The 21,322-nt window shown below is 38.3% G+C and overlaps 1 protein-coding gene across 10 annotated transcripts in view; it reads right to left on the bottom strand.

Moving 5' to 3' along the window:
- The window catches only part of LOC150108392 (uncharacterized), a 628,716-nt gene that overhangs the window by 540,997 nt on the left and 66,397 nt on the right, over window positions 1-21,322 (bottom strand). For all 10 annotated transcript variants that reach the window (XM_090415800.1, XM_090415806.1, XM_090415807.1 and 7 more), the window contains exon 3: window positions 19,312-19,480. In XM_090415800.1, the coding sequence (XP_090271926.1) occupies window positions 19,312-19,480 (169 nt within the window). The remainder of the gene's footprint in view (window positions 1-19,311; window positions 19,481-21,322) is intronic.

Raw genomic sequence — 21,322 nt, 5'->3', positions numbered from 1 at the left:
AAGCAGCGGATAAAGCTTATGAAAGTAGGGGATTCTGCTAAAATAGCCCAAATTAATTATTTTCAATGTAGAAAAATTCAGACCAAAAAGTGGCCCAATTACTTAACTTTCAATGTAAAAATTCTAAAAATTAAGTAAAGTAGCGAATAAATTTGAACAGTATTGTGAGACATACAATATTCTGAACAGTGTTGTCAAAAATACAATATGAACAGGGATGATAGATTAAATACGGAATTTTTTGCTTTTATTATATTAGTAGTATTATAATGCTTACCACCCAGGTTAAGAACCACTGCTCTAAATAAACTCTAAAAAAAAAATTAAATAAATAAAAAGAAAGTTTTATAGCAGAACTACATTAAACACATCTCTACAGTCCTAAATAGGTTACAGTTAGATATTATCCAGAACATGATGGCAGAAACCCAACACAAGAAAACTCTAATATAAGAGGACTGTAGAAATGTGTTTAATGTTTTATGGTATTGATGATGAGGAAATTTTTTAGTATGTGAAATTCAGCACCTGAGCATTTATTTCCCTTACTGAAATTTTTATGCACGAAACATTCAGGAATTGGAAGTTTTTTTTTTACCACTTGGTTAGACTATAATAAATTTAGTTTAATCCTTTATCTAAGTGTAAGCAAACAAAGTTTGCACCTGAAGTATCTTCAGGACTGAGGCAACTCGTGGAAAAAAACTTCCAACATCTTTCTCTAAATCCAGAGTAATTTAATAATAAGGTGAGACACCTTTTGGCAACTCATATAGATAAAGATGACTTCTCCACTGCTTCCACCTTGGTATCACCACCTCTGGGTCTGGCTCCCACTGACAAGATATTAATACCTCAATAAAGGTCTAAACCAGTTGCAATGCTTTAGCCCATGAAGTTTTAACTGAGGCACGGCTGTTGCTGTTACTCCTCAGATGACATATAAGCAAATGAGCAGCTCTGCTCAGTGGTGGGATGAGCCTGCCATGGGATAGAGCCAACACTGAGAGTTCTTCCCAGTGGCAGGGTGAGCCTGTTACTGAGGGGAACAATGCCAAGTTTTTGAAGTTTGACCTATACTTGAACATTTAATAAAGGTCGAAACCAGTCTGAGTAGTGGCCCTTCCCTTAATGCATAGCATTATGTAATGTCCACAAGGAGATGTGCTTTGCATTATGGGAGATACTAAGACAAGGAGTGATGAGAGCTTGGTCCACTTTTGCCACGAGTTGCCTCAGTCCTGAAGATACTTCAGGTGCAAAATTTGTTTGCTTACACTTGGATAAAGGATTAAACTAAATTTATTACATTTAGGAATTGTTTGAGAGAAGCAGCATCAGACTGCATATACAGGACTAGATATTTTTTTCTATCATCTGTATATTATTATACTGTTATGTATAAAATATTATTTTATTTTGTTAATTAATTTAAATTTTTGTATATATTTTATTTATTATTATTTTTTATTTTATATATATATATATATATTTATTTTCTTTATTTTTTTTTTCACCAGAGATCAAGATAGGATAAATGATTAACAAAGCATTTGGATTTATCTTACTTTTGTGTAGTGTCATGTAGATTGCATCCTGTGCATACATATATTTTCCTAATGATGATCTCAATAGAGAGGTCAAAATGTTGAGTGTTATTTTCTTAATTATAAGTAAAGAAATTACTCCAACACATGTTTTTGTCTCCAGAAATTCTTTACTATGAATGCCAACCACCGTGTAATCTTAAAAGAAAGAAATAACTGGTCTGCAATTTGCTACTTCTTTCATGAGGCCTCCTTTATATAATGGAACTATCTTGTCTTCTTTTCACTCTCTCTCAGAAAATTCTGCTGGAGTTAAGACTTAAATGAAACACCTCTAGACACTACCCATTGCTGAATTCACATGTGATCACTTAGTATCTCAAATGTTTCTTTCTTTCTGCTTCTGTCATTTTCCTGCCATTGGCACTGATTCAAATTATTTTGAATTTAGGATTTCCTTTGTCCTGCTCACCTAACCTTCTCTTGTAATCTGATTTAACCCTCCTTACCATGCTAGTCACCCTTCCTGCCTGCATTTTGTATTCCTTGTGGGCATGTGGATCACCTTTTTCCATGGTGTTTCTTTTTTTAAGTTCTCCTATTTTAAAATGCTACTTATCCATTTAACTCCCATTTAGTTTATCTTCCTAGTCCTGTATATGCAGTCAGATACCACTTCCATCAAATGACCCTGAATTTTTCTCTTTTTTTACCTACCAATTTATATAACTTCCAAAACATTTAATCTACCTTCATACAAAGCATTTCTCAGACCACTCAGCATTTTGGTCAATCACCTCTGGATTATCTCCAACATTTTCTCATCCCCAAGAAGCCTAGATGATCAAATTTGTGAACAATAATTCTGATATGGCAAATATTGAAGCCTTATTTATACAGAGAAATAATAACTTTTTTTATCTAATTGTCAGCATGTTATATCTCAATTTCCTAGAATCAAATTCTGTCAATACTGTACACCAATTATAACCTTGTCATCCCAAAGTGTATGACCTTATAGTTTCCACATTAAACTGATTCTTTACCCATACTGTCAATGTAATTTAGTCTTCTTGCAAAATCTCTCCATCAGCTTTATTATCTATTGCCCTCTGCAGTTTTGCATCATAACAAGCAACTGAATATTCCCTCCTCACCAGTACATTCCTGTAGAATGAGAGATCTGGAATATGTATGCAAGAAATGGAATACATTTGAATGCAGAAGGGCACAAGAATTTGGAAAGATTGTTTTCTGGGCAAGTGAGTGTGTCAGGGCAGGGAAAAGAGGCAATTCCTTTTAGCAGAGATGGTGATAATATAAATGGTGCTGAGCAGGAAATCTTTAGGCAAATTAGTTTGGCAAGTGATCATTATTGGGGGCTTCATCTAGAGCAGCACTTCCCAAACTGTGGGTCACAGCTCTCTTGGGGGCTGTTAGTTTTGTTGAGGGGGGGGCTGTGAAATAATGAAAACAAATTTAACATTTAAACATGTGGACAGACTTATGTGTTCCTCGTACATGTTGTTTATTTTTTTAACGGTATATATTAGAACACAGAAAAATAAATAAATAATTAATTTATTAACTTATTGCTGATATTTCACTGGTGTTATAACCAACATCTTCAGAGCACAAAAACACAGTTTGTCACAATACACGAGACTATAACAATATGGTGTAATCAACGGACTAGTTAAACAAAATGTAGCAGCAACACAAAGACTAGAGTTCTGATTTTGCCGCCATCTATCTGAAAAAAAAAAAAATTGCAGCTATCACATAAGACTAAGTCCTAAACAGAGAAAAAAACCAGTACTATTTTTTTCTTAAGATGACTGTCTCCCAGATTTTAGGCAAATTTATACAGCCATATTTGTTGAGATTTTGAGTGTGTTCAGGGCTTCTGTTGCCTCTAAAAACAATCTCTCCAGTTTGTAAGAGCTTCTGTGCAGTATTTTTGTTTCTTCCAGTTGATCCTGTGTGCAGGGGTATGCAGAGCATGGTCTGCTAGGCCCGACTTGCCATAGTGATAATGCCGGATGTATCTTTTGTGTTCGCTGATGCGGATGTTCACAGTTCTTGCTGTTTGACCATAGTAGGCTTGATTACATGAGCAGGGTACTTCGTAGACTCCTGGATGTGATAAAGGGGGAATGCTGTCCTTGGGTAAGTGGATAAGGGTTGCTAATTTGCCACCCGGTCTGAATGTGCTGCGTAATTCATGTTTATTAAGAATTCTTGAAATCTTTTTGGACGTGCCTTTAATGTATGGGATGGTGACTGTTTTGTTATAGTTCTCTATGGTGGATAGTGGGAGGGGTTTCTTTAGGAGCGTTTAGTATTTTGTTTATCTTATGGAGATTATAGCCATTGGCCAAGAAGGTGTGGCGTAAGTGAGCCAGTTCAGCAGCAAGAGCATTGTCATTTGAACAGATTGCTCTCGTTCCGTGGGTTAGCATTTTTAAAATGACATATTGTTGAGAAGGGTGATGGTGTGATGGTTTGTGTAAATATCTCCCTGTATGTGTGGGTTTTCTAAAAACTGAAAATGATAAGGAACCATCTGGAACCATTAATTATTTACTTATTTTTCTGTGTTCTAATATATACTGTTAAAAAATAAACAAAATTTAACATTTGTACTGCAAATGTACAATAATAATATATCTATATAAAAATATAAGATAATGTGGCATGTCAAATGTATGTAAGATGCTAAAAATGTAATATTTCCATTTGATTTTTGCAATATTGTGTATGTTTTGTATTGAATATAAATACAATAAATATTATAATAATATATGTCTGTATTACAATTTTTTTTCGATGGGGATCATGAAATATTTTAATTTTTCCAAAGGTGCCTTAACATCAGGGGCGAATGCTGGTCTTGAAATTCACACTTCTATTTTTATCATTCAGGGAGTGAGAGGTGTGATTGAAGTCTGATTAGCAGAATAATGAATTACTGATCATTTAAAACTATATATAGTAGGCTCCCTGTATCCGCGGGGTTTGGTTCCATCGTCTTCCATGGATACCTGAAACCGCAGATAGTAGCGAACCCTATATTTACTATGTTTTTTCCTATACATAAATACCTATGACAAAGTTTAATTTATAAATTATGCACAGTAAGCGATTAACAACAATAATAATAAAATAGAACAATTATAACAACATACTGTAATAAAGTTATCTGAATATGAATGGAATCTTGGCAACCTCAGATGCGTGTAGCTTTCTCCACCTTTGCCACAAGTTGCCCTGGTGTTGGACAATCTCTGCGATCAGCCGAACTATCTATCACTAAAGAAAGAGCCATACGGCTTCATTTCAGTGATGTAAAATTACATAAGCAAAGTGGATATTAGATCCAACATTATTTCAAAGCCGAATGTTTGTAGAGACTATGAAAGTTTCGTAAGTTGACCTTTCGTATGTTAATATCTTTGGACCGGGGTTGACCGCGGCTAAGTGAAACTGCTGATATCGAACTGCGGATACGAGGGTCCTACTGTATTTAGAAATTTATGTACATTTAATTATACAAATACAACATTTATTTTACAAATGATATTCTATCTTTTTCAATTTAGCTACTTGAATACAAATTCTACTCTACGGTTCTTCTTTATGAACTGGTCAATAACATCGTCATAAAAAGTTGGTTGTAACTTAATTTTCCCAAGCAACACACACAGTTGTAAAGGCTGGCTGAAGCTCACTGGCTAGAGCTACATTGACTGCGTATGGCCTGTGCTTAAGCAACAGAGTGAGATGACATGAAATGGCTATGCATGTGCATGAAATCACAGTGCTGCTGCGAGGACCTGGAAGCTCCTACAACCAAGCAAGCCAAGGTAGCTTTGACTAGATGAGCAATCATCAGCCTTCGATACATAACACAAAGCTCAATTATTGCCACACAAGCTTAAGACGTCTTCTGTCTACAAAAATAAAAGCCTAAATGGAATGCTTATAAATGCATACATTTATTAACAAATAAATATTACTTCTTTCTCAAGTAATGAGCTTGCACAGTAAGCATAGCAAGCATGGAGAATTCACCCCCCCCCCCCCCGCTTTACATCCATATGTTTGGGAAGCACTGATCTAGAGCAATATAAATTGGGCAGAGAAGGCAGCATGCAGTACTAAGAGAATTGAATTTTTTGATTTCTTGAGAGACAACTATCTTAGGCAGCATTCAGTACTAAGGGAATTGAATTTTTTGATTTCTTGAGAGACAATTATCTTAGGCAGCATGTAGAGGATGAAACACAAGGATCAAGAATTTTAGATTCAGTCAGAGAATCTGATTGTAACTGAGATGGTATACTTGCCCTCAGTTGGTGAGTGTGACCATGTAGTCCAGACTTGGAGGATGAACAGATGTTTAGAATATCAAAGTGGAAGGAATTTATGTGGAATTATAAGGCAAGAAGCTATCACTCATTTAGAAACCAGCTTGCCAGTACAGCTGCCAAAATTTGAAGGAAGAGAGATCAGTAGTACAGCAAGGTATGAAAGATTGCATACCTTGAATGAAGAAAATAAATCAATTTGACTAGATAAATTAGACAGGAATTGCAGGTGAAAATGAGATTATGGAAAACATATAAAGAGAACGGTAGAGAACACTTGCATGAGGAATATAAGGCTCAGGCTAGGAAAGTGACTAGTATTCAACATTCTCAACTCTGCTCGTGCAGGTTTTACTCTCCTCACAGCACTGGTACTCACTCTCAAAACACTTCCTACATATTCGCACACAAATCTTTCATTTTACATTAGTGAACACACTTTGTACACACATACACACTGAACAAAATTTCTCATATTAAATACTACAGTTCTTTTTAAATTTTTATCACTTAAATATTACTCAGCCAGTTGTATATTTTGGCATACTCATCACAAAGTACTGTGTGTGTGTGTGTGTGTGCGTGCGTGCATGCGTGCTGGGAAAAAACATTTCTGTTTTTAAATTCTAAACTGTTTAGTAAAATATGTAGAATGTGCTTGTTTTGATCTGATTAAAAAAATTTTATTCAGCATAGTCTCTACGTTTGGTAGCCTGGCCTTGTTCATCTACAATCAATCAACCATTTCATATCACCCCCCCCATTTGCTTCAATGTTAAATGCCTTTACACTTAGGGGTCCTAGCTACTGGAAGAGTTTAGCAATCTCTCTCTCTCTCTCTCTCTCTCTCTCTCTAGAGACAATAACTGTATAATCTAAGGTGCAAACTTTGTTTGCTTACACTTGGATAAAGGATTAAAGTATAAAATTTCCTGGTATCTTTAATTTATAGTATACCAAGTGAAAAAACTTCCAACTAAATCATTTCATGTTTAGTAGATTGCTAAAGCATGACTTACCCTTCACAATCATAAAGCATCCTATGCCAATCATTGTCCACTGTATGTTAAATCCTCCCATAACCATTCTTTCTGCTATTTGCCATATCAAAAGAACTTCCTGGGATTTTTCAGTCTCGATCCAAACGAAAGATATTGTACATTTTACTCTTTGTCAAACATGTCACCTTCCTAGCTTGTTCTTTACATTCCTCTGTAAATTATTATCATCATCATCCACATTATACTGCCTCCATAAATTATTATTATTATTATTATTCAGGCCTCCATGGAGTCAAAAGACTCATCATGGGAGGTCCTTCCTAAGAAACACATAGTCTATCATACCACTCCTTAAACTCATTGACCGTTCTCGCTCTCATCACTCCATCAGGCAATGCATTCCATGGTTCAACCACCCTCCATGCAAAGAAACCACTCCTCACCCTCTTGCTCACAGTTTCCTTTCATAACTTCCAGGAATGGCCTCTTGTCATTACTGCTTCCTGCTGTTCAACCAAGCGAAAGACTCCCCAGTGTCAACCCTGTAACCACCTCTCAACAGTTTAAAAGTCTCAATCATATCACCTCTCCTTCTTCTATCCACCAAACTCTAAAGTCCACATTCCTTCAGCCGATCCTCATAACTATCATTATACAGTCCTGAAACCATCTTTGTTATCTGCCTTTGTACCCTTTCCACAGTTAATTTATCCCCAAACAATAGTCCAAGTGTGGTCTGATCAGGGTCTTATACAACGGAATGATAACTGTTTTATCTCTGCAGGTCAGCGTCCTTCTCATTATAGCAGCAATCCTCTGTGTTACATTTGCCACCTTTGCAATATGTCCCCTAAATTTCAGGTTTCTATCAATCATCAACACCAGATCACTTGTCTCCCCTACTTCCTCCAGTATAACTCCTCACATAGAGTATGCAGTGTCCCAACGATGTGTCCCAAACCTCAAGACCTTACATTTTGCTGCATTAAACCGACAACCAAATTCACATTTGCCCATCTATCTAGCTTATACAAATCCTCTTGCAGGGCTGCTGCATCTGCACTATTACTAATAATCCTTCCCAGCTTCGCATCATCTGCAAATGACTGAATATCCCCTTGCAAACCACTGACAATGTCATTGATATAAAGGTTAAACAATACAGGTCCAACTACTGAGCACTGTGGGACCCGCTTGCAACCCTCTGCTTCCTTGAAACTGCCCAACCACACACAACTCTCTGATACCTATTGGACAGCCAATCCTGAATCCAGTTGACTAATCTGACATCCACACCCATGTGCTGCAACTTGAATATCAGCTTATCATGTGGCACCCTGTCAAATGCCTTCGGTAAGTCTAAGAAAATGGCAGTATTTGCCTTTCCTCATCTGATGCTCTTGTAACTTTATCATAAAAGGCTAGCATATTGCTAAAACAACAGCGCCCCTTCACAAATCCATGTTGACTCTCACAGATAACATTATTATTATTATTATAATTATTTCCCAAGACCTCATGGAGTCAAAGACTCATCTGGGAGATCCTTTTATCACACACAAATCTCATCATACCGTGTCTTAAACACACTCAAACTTCTTGCAGACACCACACTCTCAGGCAAGGCATTTCAATCATTCACAACCCTGCACTAAAAAAACCTGCCTCTCACTCCCCTACTCACACCCTCTTTATACAGTTTCAAGGGATAACCTCTGGTTCTCCCCTGATCTCCCATTATTCTCTGTAGAACTCTCCACCATTGATCTTATAACAATCCCTTACCAACTTGTAGGTCTTTATCACATCTCCCCTCTTCCTTCTCTCCACCAGACTCTGCAAATTACATCTTCTCAATTTTTCCTCATACTCAACATTCCAGAGGTCAGGAACTACCTTAGTCAGTCGCCTTTGGACCCTTTCCAACATCTCCTCATCCTTCTGAAAACCTGGTTAACCAAATCTGGGCACAATAGTCCATGTGTGGCCTAATCAAAGCCTTATACAATGGAACTAGAAGAATCTCCCTACTTCTACATATGAGTGTCCTCCACATCACTCCCAGAAGTCTTTGTGTTGTCGTCACAATTTTGGCGATGTGTCCACTAAATTATAGATCCTTATCCACTATCATCCCCAGATCTCTTATTTCCTCTACCTTCAACAATATATTCTCACCAAGCATAAATTCTGCATCTCATCTTTGTTTTTCAAATTTTAAAACATTACATTTTGCAACATTGAATTCACATCCCCATTTGCTTGCCCAATCGCTCAATTTATTCAAGTCTTCTTGCAAGGCCACAACATCTTCACTACTCTTTATGGTTCGTCCCAACTTTGCATCATCTGCAAACAAATGAATATCTCCATCCAAATCTTCACCAATATCATTAATATACAAGTTAAATAGTAATGGCCCTAAAACAGACCCCTGAGGCACTCCACTAGTGACTTTCCTTTTCCTGGATATCGCACCCCCATACACAACTTATTGATACCTATCAGATAGCCAGTCTCCAATCCAATGTACTAATCTAATATCCAACCCCATCTGCTCTAGTTTGACTGTCAACTTATCATGAGGTACTCTATCAAAAGCCTTTGCGAAATCCAAGTATATTACTGTGTATCCTTCTCCTCTGTCCAAGGAAGCAGTCACTTTATAGTAATAAGTAAGTAGACTAAAACATGACCTCCCTTTAGCAAATCCATGCTGTCCATCAAAGATTATACCATTGTTGTCAACTCAACTCTGGATCCTAGTTCTCACAAGCTTCTCCAACAACTTAACCACAACACCTGACACACAGATAGGCCTATAGTTTGATGCTTGAGTTCGATCACTTCCTTTATGAAGTGGCATAATCTTGCCCTCCTTCCACTCTTTAGGAACTTGACTGAGTGCAAGACTCGTATTAAAAAAAATGTCAAGGCAGGTGTCAACTCCCTGGCACATTCTTTCAGAATACGCGGTGATATATTATCAAGTCCCACAGCTTATTTACATCTCGTTTACTCAACTCCCCAAACACCTCTTGCTCTCTTACAGTCAGTCTCTCCTCCCCATCATCAACTGCTCTCAATCTCTCCATGAAGTCACATTCACAAGATTGAAAGATCTTTATGAACTGCTCATTAAGTATCTCCACCACACATTCTGCAACAGCTGTCTTTATACCATTTCCTCCAATCAATGTCATCCTTCCATAATCATTCTTTCTTTTCCTGGCTACATATTGAAAGAACTCCCTAGGATTCTTTTTGGCTTTATTAGCTAACTGCTGTTCATACTCTCTTTAGCTAATCTCACCAACCAAGTCACCCTCCTTGCCTGGTCTTTGTAAATCTCATGAAATTGGTTACTTCCACTACTCTTATGCTGCCTCTACAATGCCCTTTTTCTCTGTATTGCATGCTTAATCTCTTTATTCATCCATCTCACACCTACCTTGTTTAACTTTCTCACCCTTGGAATACATTTAGACATTGCATCTACTAAATAGTTTTTGAAAATCCTCCAAGCTGCATTGATCTCTTTTCCAGCTAACTCCTCATTCCATGCTACACCCACAAGCTCTCTCCTGAGCTCTTCATAATCATCCCCCACCCTTGTAGTTCCACATACAAACTTTTTTCACAGGGGTCCTTGCACTGCTGGCAACCATCCAGGTAATCACTTCATGGACACTTTCACCAACTGGTGGATGATTTGACACCTCATTTATAATTGCATCCTCTGATGAAATGACCAAATCCAAGACCCTTAATCCTCGTGTGCCCTCTGTTATATACTGTCTGAGGTAGTTATCCATCAAAAACTCAAGAAACTCATTTTCTTTACTTCCAGTTGCTATCTCTTCAATCCAGTCTATATTGCCATAATTAAAATCACCCATAATGATCACCCTTTTCTTATTTGCTTGGCTTATTTGACTATACATTTCACTATCACCACCATCCACATTACCAGGTCTATAACAACATCCCACCAAGTATTTGATTCTATTCACCTCTATCTCACACCATACTGCCTCAAAACCACTAGCCTTATTTCTCTCTTGCATCTCTACCTTGTATGGACATAACTCTTTCTCTATCATCAATAGCATTCCCCTCCCTCCCTTTTTACCCTTTCTATCCTCACGAAACATATCATACCTTTCCATCTCTATTCCTGTCATGATGTCGTCCTCATCTAACCATGTCTCACTTATTCCGACAATCTTTGGGTGAACAGACGCAATTAATGCAACCATTTCATCTGCCCTTGTTTCTTATACTTCTAGCATTGGTATGCAAACACGACAGCTCATTTCTGTATCTACAGCTAGTTCCACTGATACCACTCACTCGATGTGATCTCACCATGCTGGACTGGGGCCATTTCCCTTTCTGCTTCTTCATTTTAGAACCCTTTTCAATTCCAACTGTTTCCTCTTGATCCCTGGTCATCCCTTTTCTTACCGGCCTACACATGCTCTCACCTCCTCTTGGAGCATCCACCTTTCTCACGCTGCGTATCCCTGTCCACTCTGAGCCTCCCCGTTTCCCTGCTCCTCTTGCACACCCATTCTCTCATTTTCTATACTCATACCACTCACTTCCCCATTCATTTCCACTTTTTCAATCTCTCCTGTCTTACTCCCCTGCTCTTCCACATCACTCCCCTGTTGATCTGATTCATTCTCTCTATTCACTTCTCTACCTTCCAGCAGCAGTCTCACCAAGCGACTCACACCATAACCACTCAAATGCAGTCCATCACTCCCATACAGCTGACTTTGTCCCTCAAACTCATTCCACACATTAACAAACTGTACTCCCATCTCCTCACACATTTCAGCCAGAATATCATTCATAATCCTTGCTCTCCGCCTCATTTCACCACAATCATACCTAGGCAACACACTGACTACCCTTTCCTGTCACACTATTCTCTTTTATCTTTCCAAGCAGCCTCCTGACATTCATTCTGACATCTCTTTGTTCTCTCTCAAATCATTTGCACCAATTAATACAATTAACTCTTTTGCTCGCTCCCGCCTCATATCCAATGCCTCAATCACTCTACTCATTTTACCACCTGGAAAACATACCTTGTGCGTTTATCCTCTAGCACACCTTTAATAATGGAGTCGCCATACAACGCCACCCGCTCATCTTTCATTAACTCTTTCATGACATTATGATTTATTTTAATAGTTTTGACCTGAATTCTCTTAATTTCATTCCGCATCCATTTCATTTCTTGCCTCATCCAATCCAATTCACCTTCCGAATCTCGCGACAGATTCTCTCTATCACTAAATCTTTCTAACTTTCTAACTCTCGACCCCCTCTTCTCTCTTTCCCTCTTATTCATCCTTCTTTGTTTCTGTACTTTCAGTCCAACATGCGTCCAACTTTCGCCATCTTTCATTATTTTTTCAATATCTTTTATTCTTTCGCGTTTTTTCACTTGCGATTTCTGCGATACGGCATTTCTACTTTCATTCGTTCTCTCAATTTCGTTTCTTTCCACCACTCTCGCCTCAATTTCGTCCCTTTTAACATCTGTTATGGTTTTCAAATCGCTCTTTTTCTTTTTTCCTAATTTTTTTTAACATTTTTTGCCTCTCTTTCTCAACATCCTTCTCTTTTAAACATGCACTCGCGACACAAACGTTACTAACACTTTCTGTCATCAATTTCATATTTGCATTCATCAGTTCCTCATTCAGGTCACACTTCGCACACACACCCTTCTTCTATCTGAGCTAAACATCAACAAATCATTTATGTAATCGAAGGAATACATATAACAGACCTCACACTTAACGAAATGACTGAAATCTAAATTAAAATCATGGAGTGACAATGCCGCCGCCATTTTTTTTTACCCTCATCTGCGCAATGCTGTATATGGTGCTTCACTACTTTCTCCAAGATCTTACTAACTACTGATGACACACAAACTGGTCTATAATTAGACACTTCCAGTCTGCTACTGCACTGCCCTTATGCAATGCCACTATCTTACCTTCCTTCCATTCCATGGGCCCTTTCCAGCAGCCAGACTTTCATTGAAAAGCCAGGTCAAAGCCACTGTCAATTCCCTAGCACATTCTCTCAAAACTCGTAAAATACATCCAGTCTCACAGCTTTATTGACATCCAGAGTACTCAGTATTTGAAACACACTCCCCTCCTGTACCTCTAAACCTTTACCTCTATCATTAAAACTGGCTCCTCCAGGATGAAATACTCCAATAAAGTGTTCATTGAACAATTCTACTATGTCTGCTGCATTAGTCACTCTATTCCCATTTTTATCTCACAATATCATTTCTTCGACAATCATTTCTCCTCCTACTGGCCACATATCTAAAAAATTCCCTAGGATTTACTTTGGATCTTAGGGCTAATCTCCTCTCATATTCCAGTTTCATCTTCCTTACCATACTAGTCACTCTTCTGGCCTCTGTCTTATACTCTTCATACATTTTCTGTTCTCCTGTCTCCTTATATCTCGCATGCAATTCTTCTTTAATATTATTTGTCATCCACTTTACTCCAAATTGTGTCCTCTTCTTCATTCGTGGTATACAACTTACCATTGCTGCTAACAAATATTCTTTCATAATTTCCCATGCACTAAGGATATCCCGGCCTTCTAATTCCTTCCTCCATGAAAATTCCCCAAGTTGACATCTTAGACTATTATAATCACCCGCCTTATAATTTCACATATGTTCCCGTTTCTTTGATACTCCTGCATGTCTATTCATTTTCCAAGTCAAAACATATGGTCACTCTCTCCAACCTGTGGGAGAGATGCCATCTCAGTTATTATCAACTCTTCTGATGCTATAACCAAATCCAAAACTCTTGAACCTCTTGTTCCCTCTATTACATGTTGCCTAAGACATTTGTCCCTCAAGAATTCTAGAAATTCTATTCCCTTATTGCTACATTATTATTAATATTCAGGCCTCCCTGGAGTCAAAAGACTCATCGTAGGAGGTCCTTCCTAAGAACATAAAGTCTATCAAGACTCATCGAGGGGACATCCCCCCTAAGAAACACAAAGTCTATCATACCACTCTTTAAACTCATTGACCGTTCTCGCTCCCACCACTCCATCAGGCAAAGCATTTCACGGTTCAACCACCCTCCACGCAAAGAAACCACTCCTTACCCTCTTGCACACAGTTTCCTTTCGTAACTTCCAGGGAAGGCCTCTTGTCATCACTCCTTCCCGCTGTTCAACCAAGTGAAAGAACTCCCCAGTGTCAACCCTGTAGCCACCTCTCAACAGTTTAAAAGTCTCAATCATATCACCTCTCCTTCTTCTATCCACCAAACTCTGCAGTCCACATTCCCCCAGCCGATCCTCATAAATATGCTTGTACAGTCCTGAATCCATCATTGTATCCTTTCCACAGTTAATTTATCCCCTTCAAATCCTGGTGACCAAATCTGAGAACAATAGTCCAAGCGTGGTCTGATCAGAGACTTATACAATGGAATGATAACCCTCTTATCTCTGCAGGTCAGTGTCCTTCTCATTTTTGCAGCAATCCTCTGTATTACCATCACCACCTTTGCAATATGTCCCCTAAACTTCAGGTTTCTATCAATCATCAACCCCAGATCTCTTGTCTCCTCTACTTCCTCCAGCATAACTCCTCCCATAGAGTATGCAGCATCCCATCGATGTTTCCCAAACCTCAAGACCTTACATTTTGGTGCATTAAACTGATACCCCCCATTCTTTTGCCCATCTATCTAGCTTATTTAAATCCTCTTGCAGGGCTGCCACACTCTGCATTATTACTAATAACCCTTCCCAGCTTCGCATCATCCGCACACAACTGAATATCCCCTTGCAATCCACTGGCAATGACATTGATATAAAGGTTAAACAATATAGGTCCTAGTACTGAGCCCTATGGGACCCCACTTGTAACCCTCTGCCTCCTTAAAACTGTTCCACCATACACAACTCTCTGCTACCTATCTGACAGCCAATCCTGAATCCAGTTCAAAAATCTGACATCCAGACTCATGTGCTGCAATTTAAATATCAGCTTATCATGTGACACCCTGTCAAATGCCTTCACTAAGTCTAAGAAAATTGCAGTATATGCGTTTCCCTCATCTAATGTTTTTGTAACTTTATTATAAAAGGCTAGCATATTGCTAAAACAAGAGCACCCTTTCACAAATCCATGTTGACTCTCAGAGATAACATTACCCTCATCTGCCCAATGCTGTATACAGTCCCTTACTACTTTCTCCAAGATCTTGACAACTACTGATGATACACAGACTGGTCTATAATTAGACACTTCCAGTCTGTTACCATCCTTATGCAATGGCACTATCTTACCTTCCTTCCATTCCCTGGGCACCTTTGCCGAAGTCAGACTTTCATTGAAAAGCCAGGTTAAAGGCACTGTCAGTTCCCTAGCACATTCTCTCAAAAACTCGTGGTGAAATCCCATCCAGTCCCACAGCATTACTGACATCCAGAGTACTCAGTATCTGAAACACACTCTCCTCCTGTACCTCTAAACCTTGAACCAGCCCTATCCCTCTAGCATTAAAACTGACTCCTCTAGGATGAAATACTCCAATAAAGTGTTCATTGAACAATTACACTATATCCTCTGGATCAGTCACTCTATTCTCATTTTTATCCCACAATATCATTCTTCCACAGTCATTTCTTCTCCTACTGGCCACATAGATAAAAAATTCCCTAGGATTTTCTTTGGATCTTAGGACCAATCTTTTCTCATATTCCAGTTTCTCTTTCCTTACCACACCAGTCACTCTTCTGGCCTGTGTCTTATATTCTTCATGCATCTTCTCTTCATCTGTCTCCTTATATCTCTTCCATAGCCTCTTTTTCGCATGCAATTCCTCTTTAATATTGTTTGTCATCCACTTTACTCCAAATTGTGTCCTCTTCTTCACTCGTGGTATACAACTTACCATTGCTGCTAACAAATATTCTTTCACAATTGCCCATGCACTAATGATATCCCGGCCTTCCAATTCCCCCCTCCATGAAAATTCCCGAAGTTGATGTCTAAGACTATTATAATCACCTGCATTATAATTCCACATAAGTTCCCGTCTCTTTGATACTCCTGCATGTCTATTCATTTTCCAAGTCAAAACCCTATGGTCATGCTCTCCAACTGGTGGGAGAGATGTCAATTCAGTTATCAACTCTTCTGATGATATAACCAAATCCAAAACTCTTGAACCTCTTGTTCCCTCTGTTACGTGTTGCCTAAGACATTTGTCCCTCAAGAATTCTAGAAATTCAATTCCCTTATTGCTATATGCATCTTCCTCTCCCCAGTTTATACAACTGTAGTTAAAATCTCCAATAACAATCATTCTTCTTGCACCTGCCAAACTCAACTGTTTAGACATTTTCTGGTCCCCACCCTCTGTGCTCCTGGGTCTGTAGCAACACCCCATTAAATATCCTGTCTTGCCTACCTCTAGCTCACACCATACACTCTCAAAATCATTTGTCTCACTTCCTTCTAAAGCCTCCACTCTTAGAGGACATAGGTCATCATTTATCATAACCAGTACCCCACCACCACACTTTCCCCTCCTATCCTTACAAAAAATGCTATACCCAGCGACTTCTATTCCTGTTGTTATATCCCCTTCTGTAAACCACGTCACAGTGATCGCAATAATTTTTGGCCAGGCTGATGCTATCTGCGCCACCAATTATTCTCCCTTATTCCAGATACTCCTGGCATTAGTATAAAGCATATAAATGCCATTGTTTCTATACCCAGCATTATCCCTTCTAGACTCCACTGGGTTCAGTGTTACCTGACATCGTCTCCCTTCTCCCAAGTATCCATTCCCACAAGAGGCCACCCCTGCTATCATCCTCCCTGGGACACACTGACTTTTTCAGAACAGCAATCTCTCCAGATGCCTACGTCCTTCCTCATTCAAATGTAAACAGTCTCTCGCATACAATTCCTCTCTTTCCTCAAATGCACTCCAAGCATCCACATATACCAGTCCTCTCTTGTCACACATTCTCGCTATTATGCCATTCAATATCACCATTCTTCTGTTCAGCTCATCATTATCATACCTAGGCAACACGCACACTATTTTTCCTCTCTCTGTCTTCTTCCGTACAGTCTCAAGCAAAAATCTCATATCTCTCGCTGCCTGACTTACATTACCACTCAAGTCATTCGTTCCTTCCATCACAATCATCTCATCCTCCCTTTCACCTCTCTTAATTGCCATAGTCACCCTTTCTATTGTTCCTCCTGGCAAACACTCCTCACGCATCCTATCTTGAACACCATGGATCATTGAGTCGCCATACATTATACCTCTCACCATTCCATCTCTTCTATTGTTTCCATTCTCTCCTCTTCTTTCATTCCCATAGGTCTCTCTCATTCCTTCTACTGCTATTCTCTCTTCTAGCATTCCCATACCTCTCTCTCTCTCTCCTACTGTTTCCATTCTCTCCTCTTCTAGCACTCCCATACATCTCTCTCATTCCCTCTCTCCTACTGTTTCCAATTTATCCACTTCTAGCACTTCCATATCTCTCTCTCATTCCGTCTCTCCTACTGTTTCCATCCTCTCGTCTGCTAGCATTCCCATACCTCTCTCTCATTCCCTCTCTTTTACTGTTTCCATTCTCTCCTCTTCTAGCACACCCATACCTCTCACTCATACTCCCTAAATTCTCTCTCTCCCCTACTCTGATTCGGCTTGCATTTATCTCTTCCATTCTCCTAATCTTATCTTTCATACTTCTGCTCTCATTCACAAGACATTCCACCTCCTCTTTCAGCTCATCTATCTCCCTCTGCAGGTCAGTCACTCTTAATCTAAATTCACTCTCCCAAACAAAACCATCTCTTAAACTTTCACAGTCACTCACACCTTCCACACTATCAACTATTATTTTTTCATTCATATATTTTTTTTTTTCATTCTCTCCTATCACACTACTTGTCTTCCTACATTCCTTCCCCGTTCCTGGAGCAACAAAGGCCGATAGCGATATTTCTAATGCACTTATTTCCTCCAACTGCCTGCATTTTGCACACATACACTCTCCGCTCTCCTTCACAAGCCACATATCCAATTCCTGAGACGCATACATGCCGCAAGTACTGCATGCCTACATGCATCTTCCTCTCCCCAGTTTATACTACTGTAGTTAAAATCTCCCATAACAATCATTCTTCTTGCACTTGCCAAACTCAACTGTTTCATTTCCTGGTCCCCCACCCTCTGTACTCCTGGGTCTGTAGCAACACCCCCACTAAATATCCTGTCTTGCCCACCTCTACCTCACACCATAAAACAAAAGCCCACACTCCTCATTCCTCCATTTGTGTCTATCTGTAAATGCCTACTTAATTTCCATTTATTTTACATCTGCATTATTTATTATTATTACATGACACCTTCAAGGACTCATCATGACACCTTCAAGGACGCATAGAGATGGTGGTTAGAGGGTACTCTAACCACCATCTCTATGCAATGCCATCTATCTTCCACATAGTATTGTTTATCTGTCAATTTTATGTGCTCTTTTGGCTGATTTACCTATATGCAGGATGAAAAACCCTGAGTTTCTAGTGGATGTTTCTAGTGGGGAGGAGAGAAAGACAGACTCTGCTTCTTCCGGTAGTAGGTTGGCAAATTCACTTTCAATTGAAAAGTCCATTAAATATTCCTCTCATCACAATAAGAACTGAATTGAGGTCTTATCCACTCAAAGGGCACAATGTCCCAGGAATTACCTAACTGATCAGACAAGAACTCACTATCAACTATTTAACCTCTGTATATGTTAACAGATGAATACTGTGAGTGACTTATATAATTTCACATATATTTTTTCCTCACAGAAGCTTTCATATGGCTGGCCAACAACCAGATGAGTACCTCATGGTCACTTTTATCAAATGGAAGCATATTTAATACCTTACTCACAATAATATCCTCTAACATAGTGATTAGATCTATTTAACTCTCATTCCTTAAGTGCATCTATTACATACTGCCCAGTATAGTTGACCTCAGTAAAAATGAAATTCATTTCCCTTACTCCATTGTGCTTATCTCTTTATTCTAATCTATATTTCCATAATTAAAATCATCCTTACCCTCTCCTTATTAGCTAAAACAATTTTCTAAATACTTTCTTGTAATTAACCTCCAAATTTCCAAGCCTATAACAACATTCCACTACCTACTACATTCAGTTTACCTCCATTTCACATCATATTATCTCAAAGTTACTGTTCACTATTAGCAGCCTGCATCTCATACACATATGAACTGGTATGATTAGAATTAAATGAAAATAACATGCACTTACCAGATAATGCTGAAGTACTCTGTGGAGAAAAATGTTTTCCATCTTCTTTACCGTGAATGCAACAATCATAATATGCCTTATCCCAAGGAGAACCAAATGAAAATGAGGAGAAAGTACATTTTTGTTGCTTAGCCCCAATAATTCCAAGTTTACAGCCCTCACAACAATCCTGTAAAACATGAAATGATAAAAAAAAAATGTTCAATTAAAATATTAAATATTAAATTTATTATGGGGCATAACAGATTTAATATTTTTCCTTTGTGTTACATTTTTAAGTGAGAATGACAAAAAAAATAAAATAAAATAATGCATTAAGAAATATCTCAACAAAACAACAAATTTTTCAAAAAGAATTAAAGTTGAGCAGCTTTAACAGGTTGAACTGCAGCCTCAACAATACACAAGAAAAAAATTAAATAGTTTGAAAGCAAGAACCAAACCCTATAGTCTCAATGGCAAATCCCAAAGAAAACATTAATTCAGCTAGTGAAGTTGTCTGCAACGAGAGAGAAATAAAAACACTATAGTGAACACAAGTTAAAGAAGCAGTCCAGGAAGTTCCTAGCAAATAAGTCAACAAATGGCATAAAAGAATACAGAGAAAAATGTCAGAAAGTTAACCTATCTATTATATGTAAAAGTAGCTAAACAAAAGTTATGGTAAGAAGTCAGTAAGAATGTAGAATATAAATATCAGGTAGGTGGTAAAATGTTCTGGAGGCTATTTAAAAATTGAGAAATGAAAGAAACTGAGGACTCTCTAAAAGGAATCAAAGATAATAAAGGTGACATGAAAACTGAAGATAAGGATATCCTAGATGAAGTAATTACTTTGAAAGACTGTTAAATGAAACGAGTAGTGACAGAAAACGGTAGTAGAAAATTTTCAGCAGGAATGCAAACAGGAGTACATATCAGTAGATGACATAGAAAAAACCATCAAAAACTGAAATGTGGAAAGTCAGCTAAGTAGATGATATTCAACTAGAGATACTCAAATATGGAGATATAAATATTTTACAGTGATTATGGTGCATAATTCAGCAGGACTGGTCTAAAGGTTCAATTCCAGATGATTGGAGTAGAGCTCTCATAGTTCCCATCTATAAAAAGAGTGAATAAAACTGAATGTGAGAGTTATGCAGAAATTTTTCTACTAACTATTCCAAGTAAGATTTATGCAAGCATACTTGAGAAGAAGCAGCTAAGAAAAATTATGGAAGAGAAACTTATGAAAGTGCTGTTTTGGCTACCTTTGCTATGTGCCATCTAATCTCCCTTTCCACAATCACCCTGAAAATTCCAGACCTCATCAAATTCCTGTAGGCCAGTTTCATCAATATAATATGTAGCATGTGATCTCTTCTTCCCAAAGTGTATGAACTTATAATTAGTCACATTAAATGGGAAGCCATTATCTTTTGTCCCTACTACCAAGTCCATTTAAGTCATTCTCTAGGATCCCTTCATCTTCACTGACTATCACACTTCTTAGTTTTATGTCATCAGCATCATAACTGGATATTTTCCATTTAAATCATTTCCTGTACTACTGTCATACAAATGAAATAGAAAGGGTCCAAGTACTATACTGATAGTTCACTTGCCATCATCTGAATATTCTATTGGCCTGCATATAGCCCAGCACCACTGCTATGTAACCATTTTGTTTATCGAACTCAATTGCTACCTTATTATAAAAATGTGAACAAATCAATAAGGCAGATCTACCTTTCACAAAACAGGTATGATACTCCTTGATGGCATGGAGCATCATATGCCTGTCCACCCATTCCTGAATTTTGCCTTTTACCAACTTTTGTGATACCTTAAACACCACCCTTGAGATGCTGATTGGCCTGTAATTTTCTACCTCTCTTTTGGAGCCTCTTTATGTAATGGAATTAGTTTGCCCTCTTTCCACTCCTTTATTAGCCTTCACAGTGCTAAGATGTTTTAAGACAATTAAATAGCTTGGTCAGAGAACCGCAAGTTCCCTTGCACATTC

Source organism: Typopeltis vanoorti, chromosome 3 (assembly GCF_054136105.1).
Source record: "Typopeltis vanoorti isolate ZY-2024b chromosome 3, IOZ_Tvanoo_1.0, whole genome shotgun sequence".
NCBI classification, from domain to species: Eukaryota; Metazoa; Arthropoda; class Arachnida; order Uropygi; family Thelyphonidae; genus Typopeltis; species Typopeltis vanoorti.
Note: the sequence above shows the minus strand (reverse complement) of the source record. Positions and strands in the feature narration are given on the sequence as shown.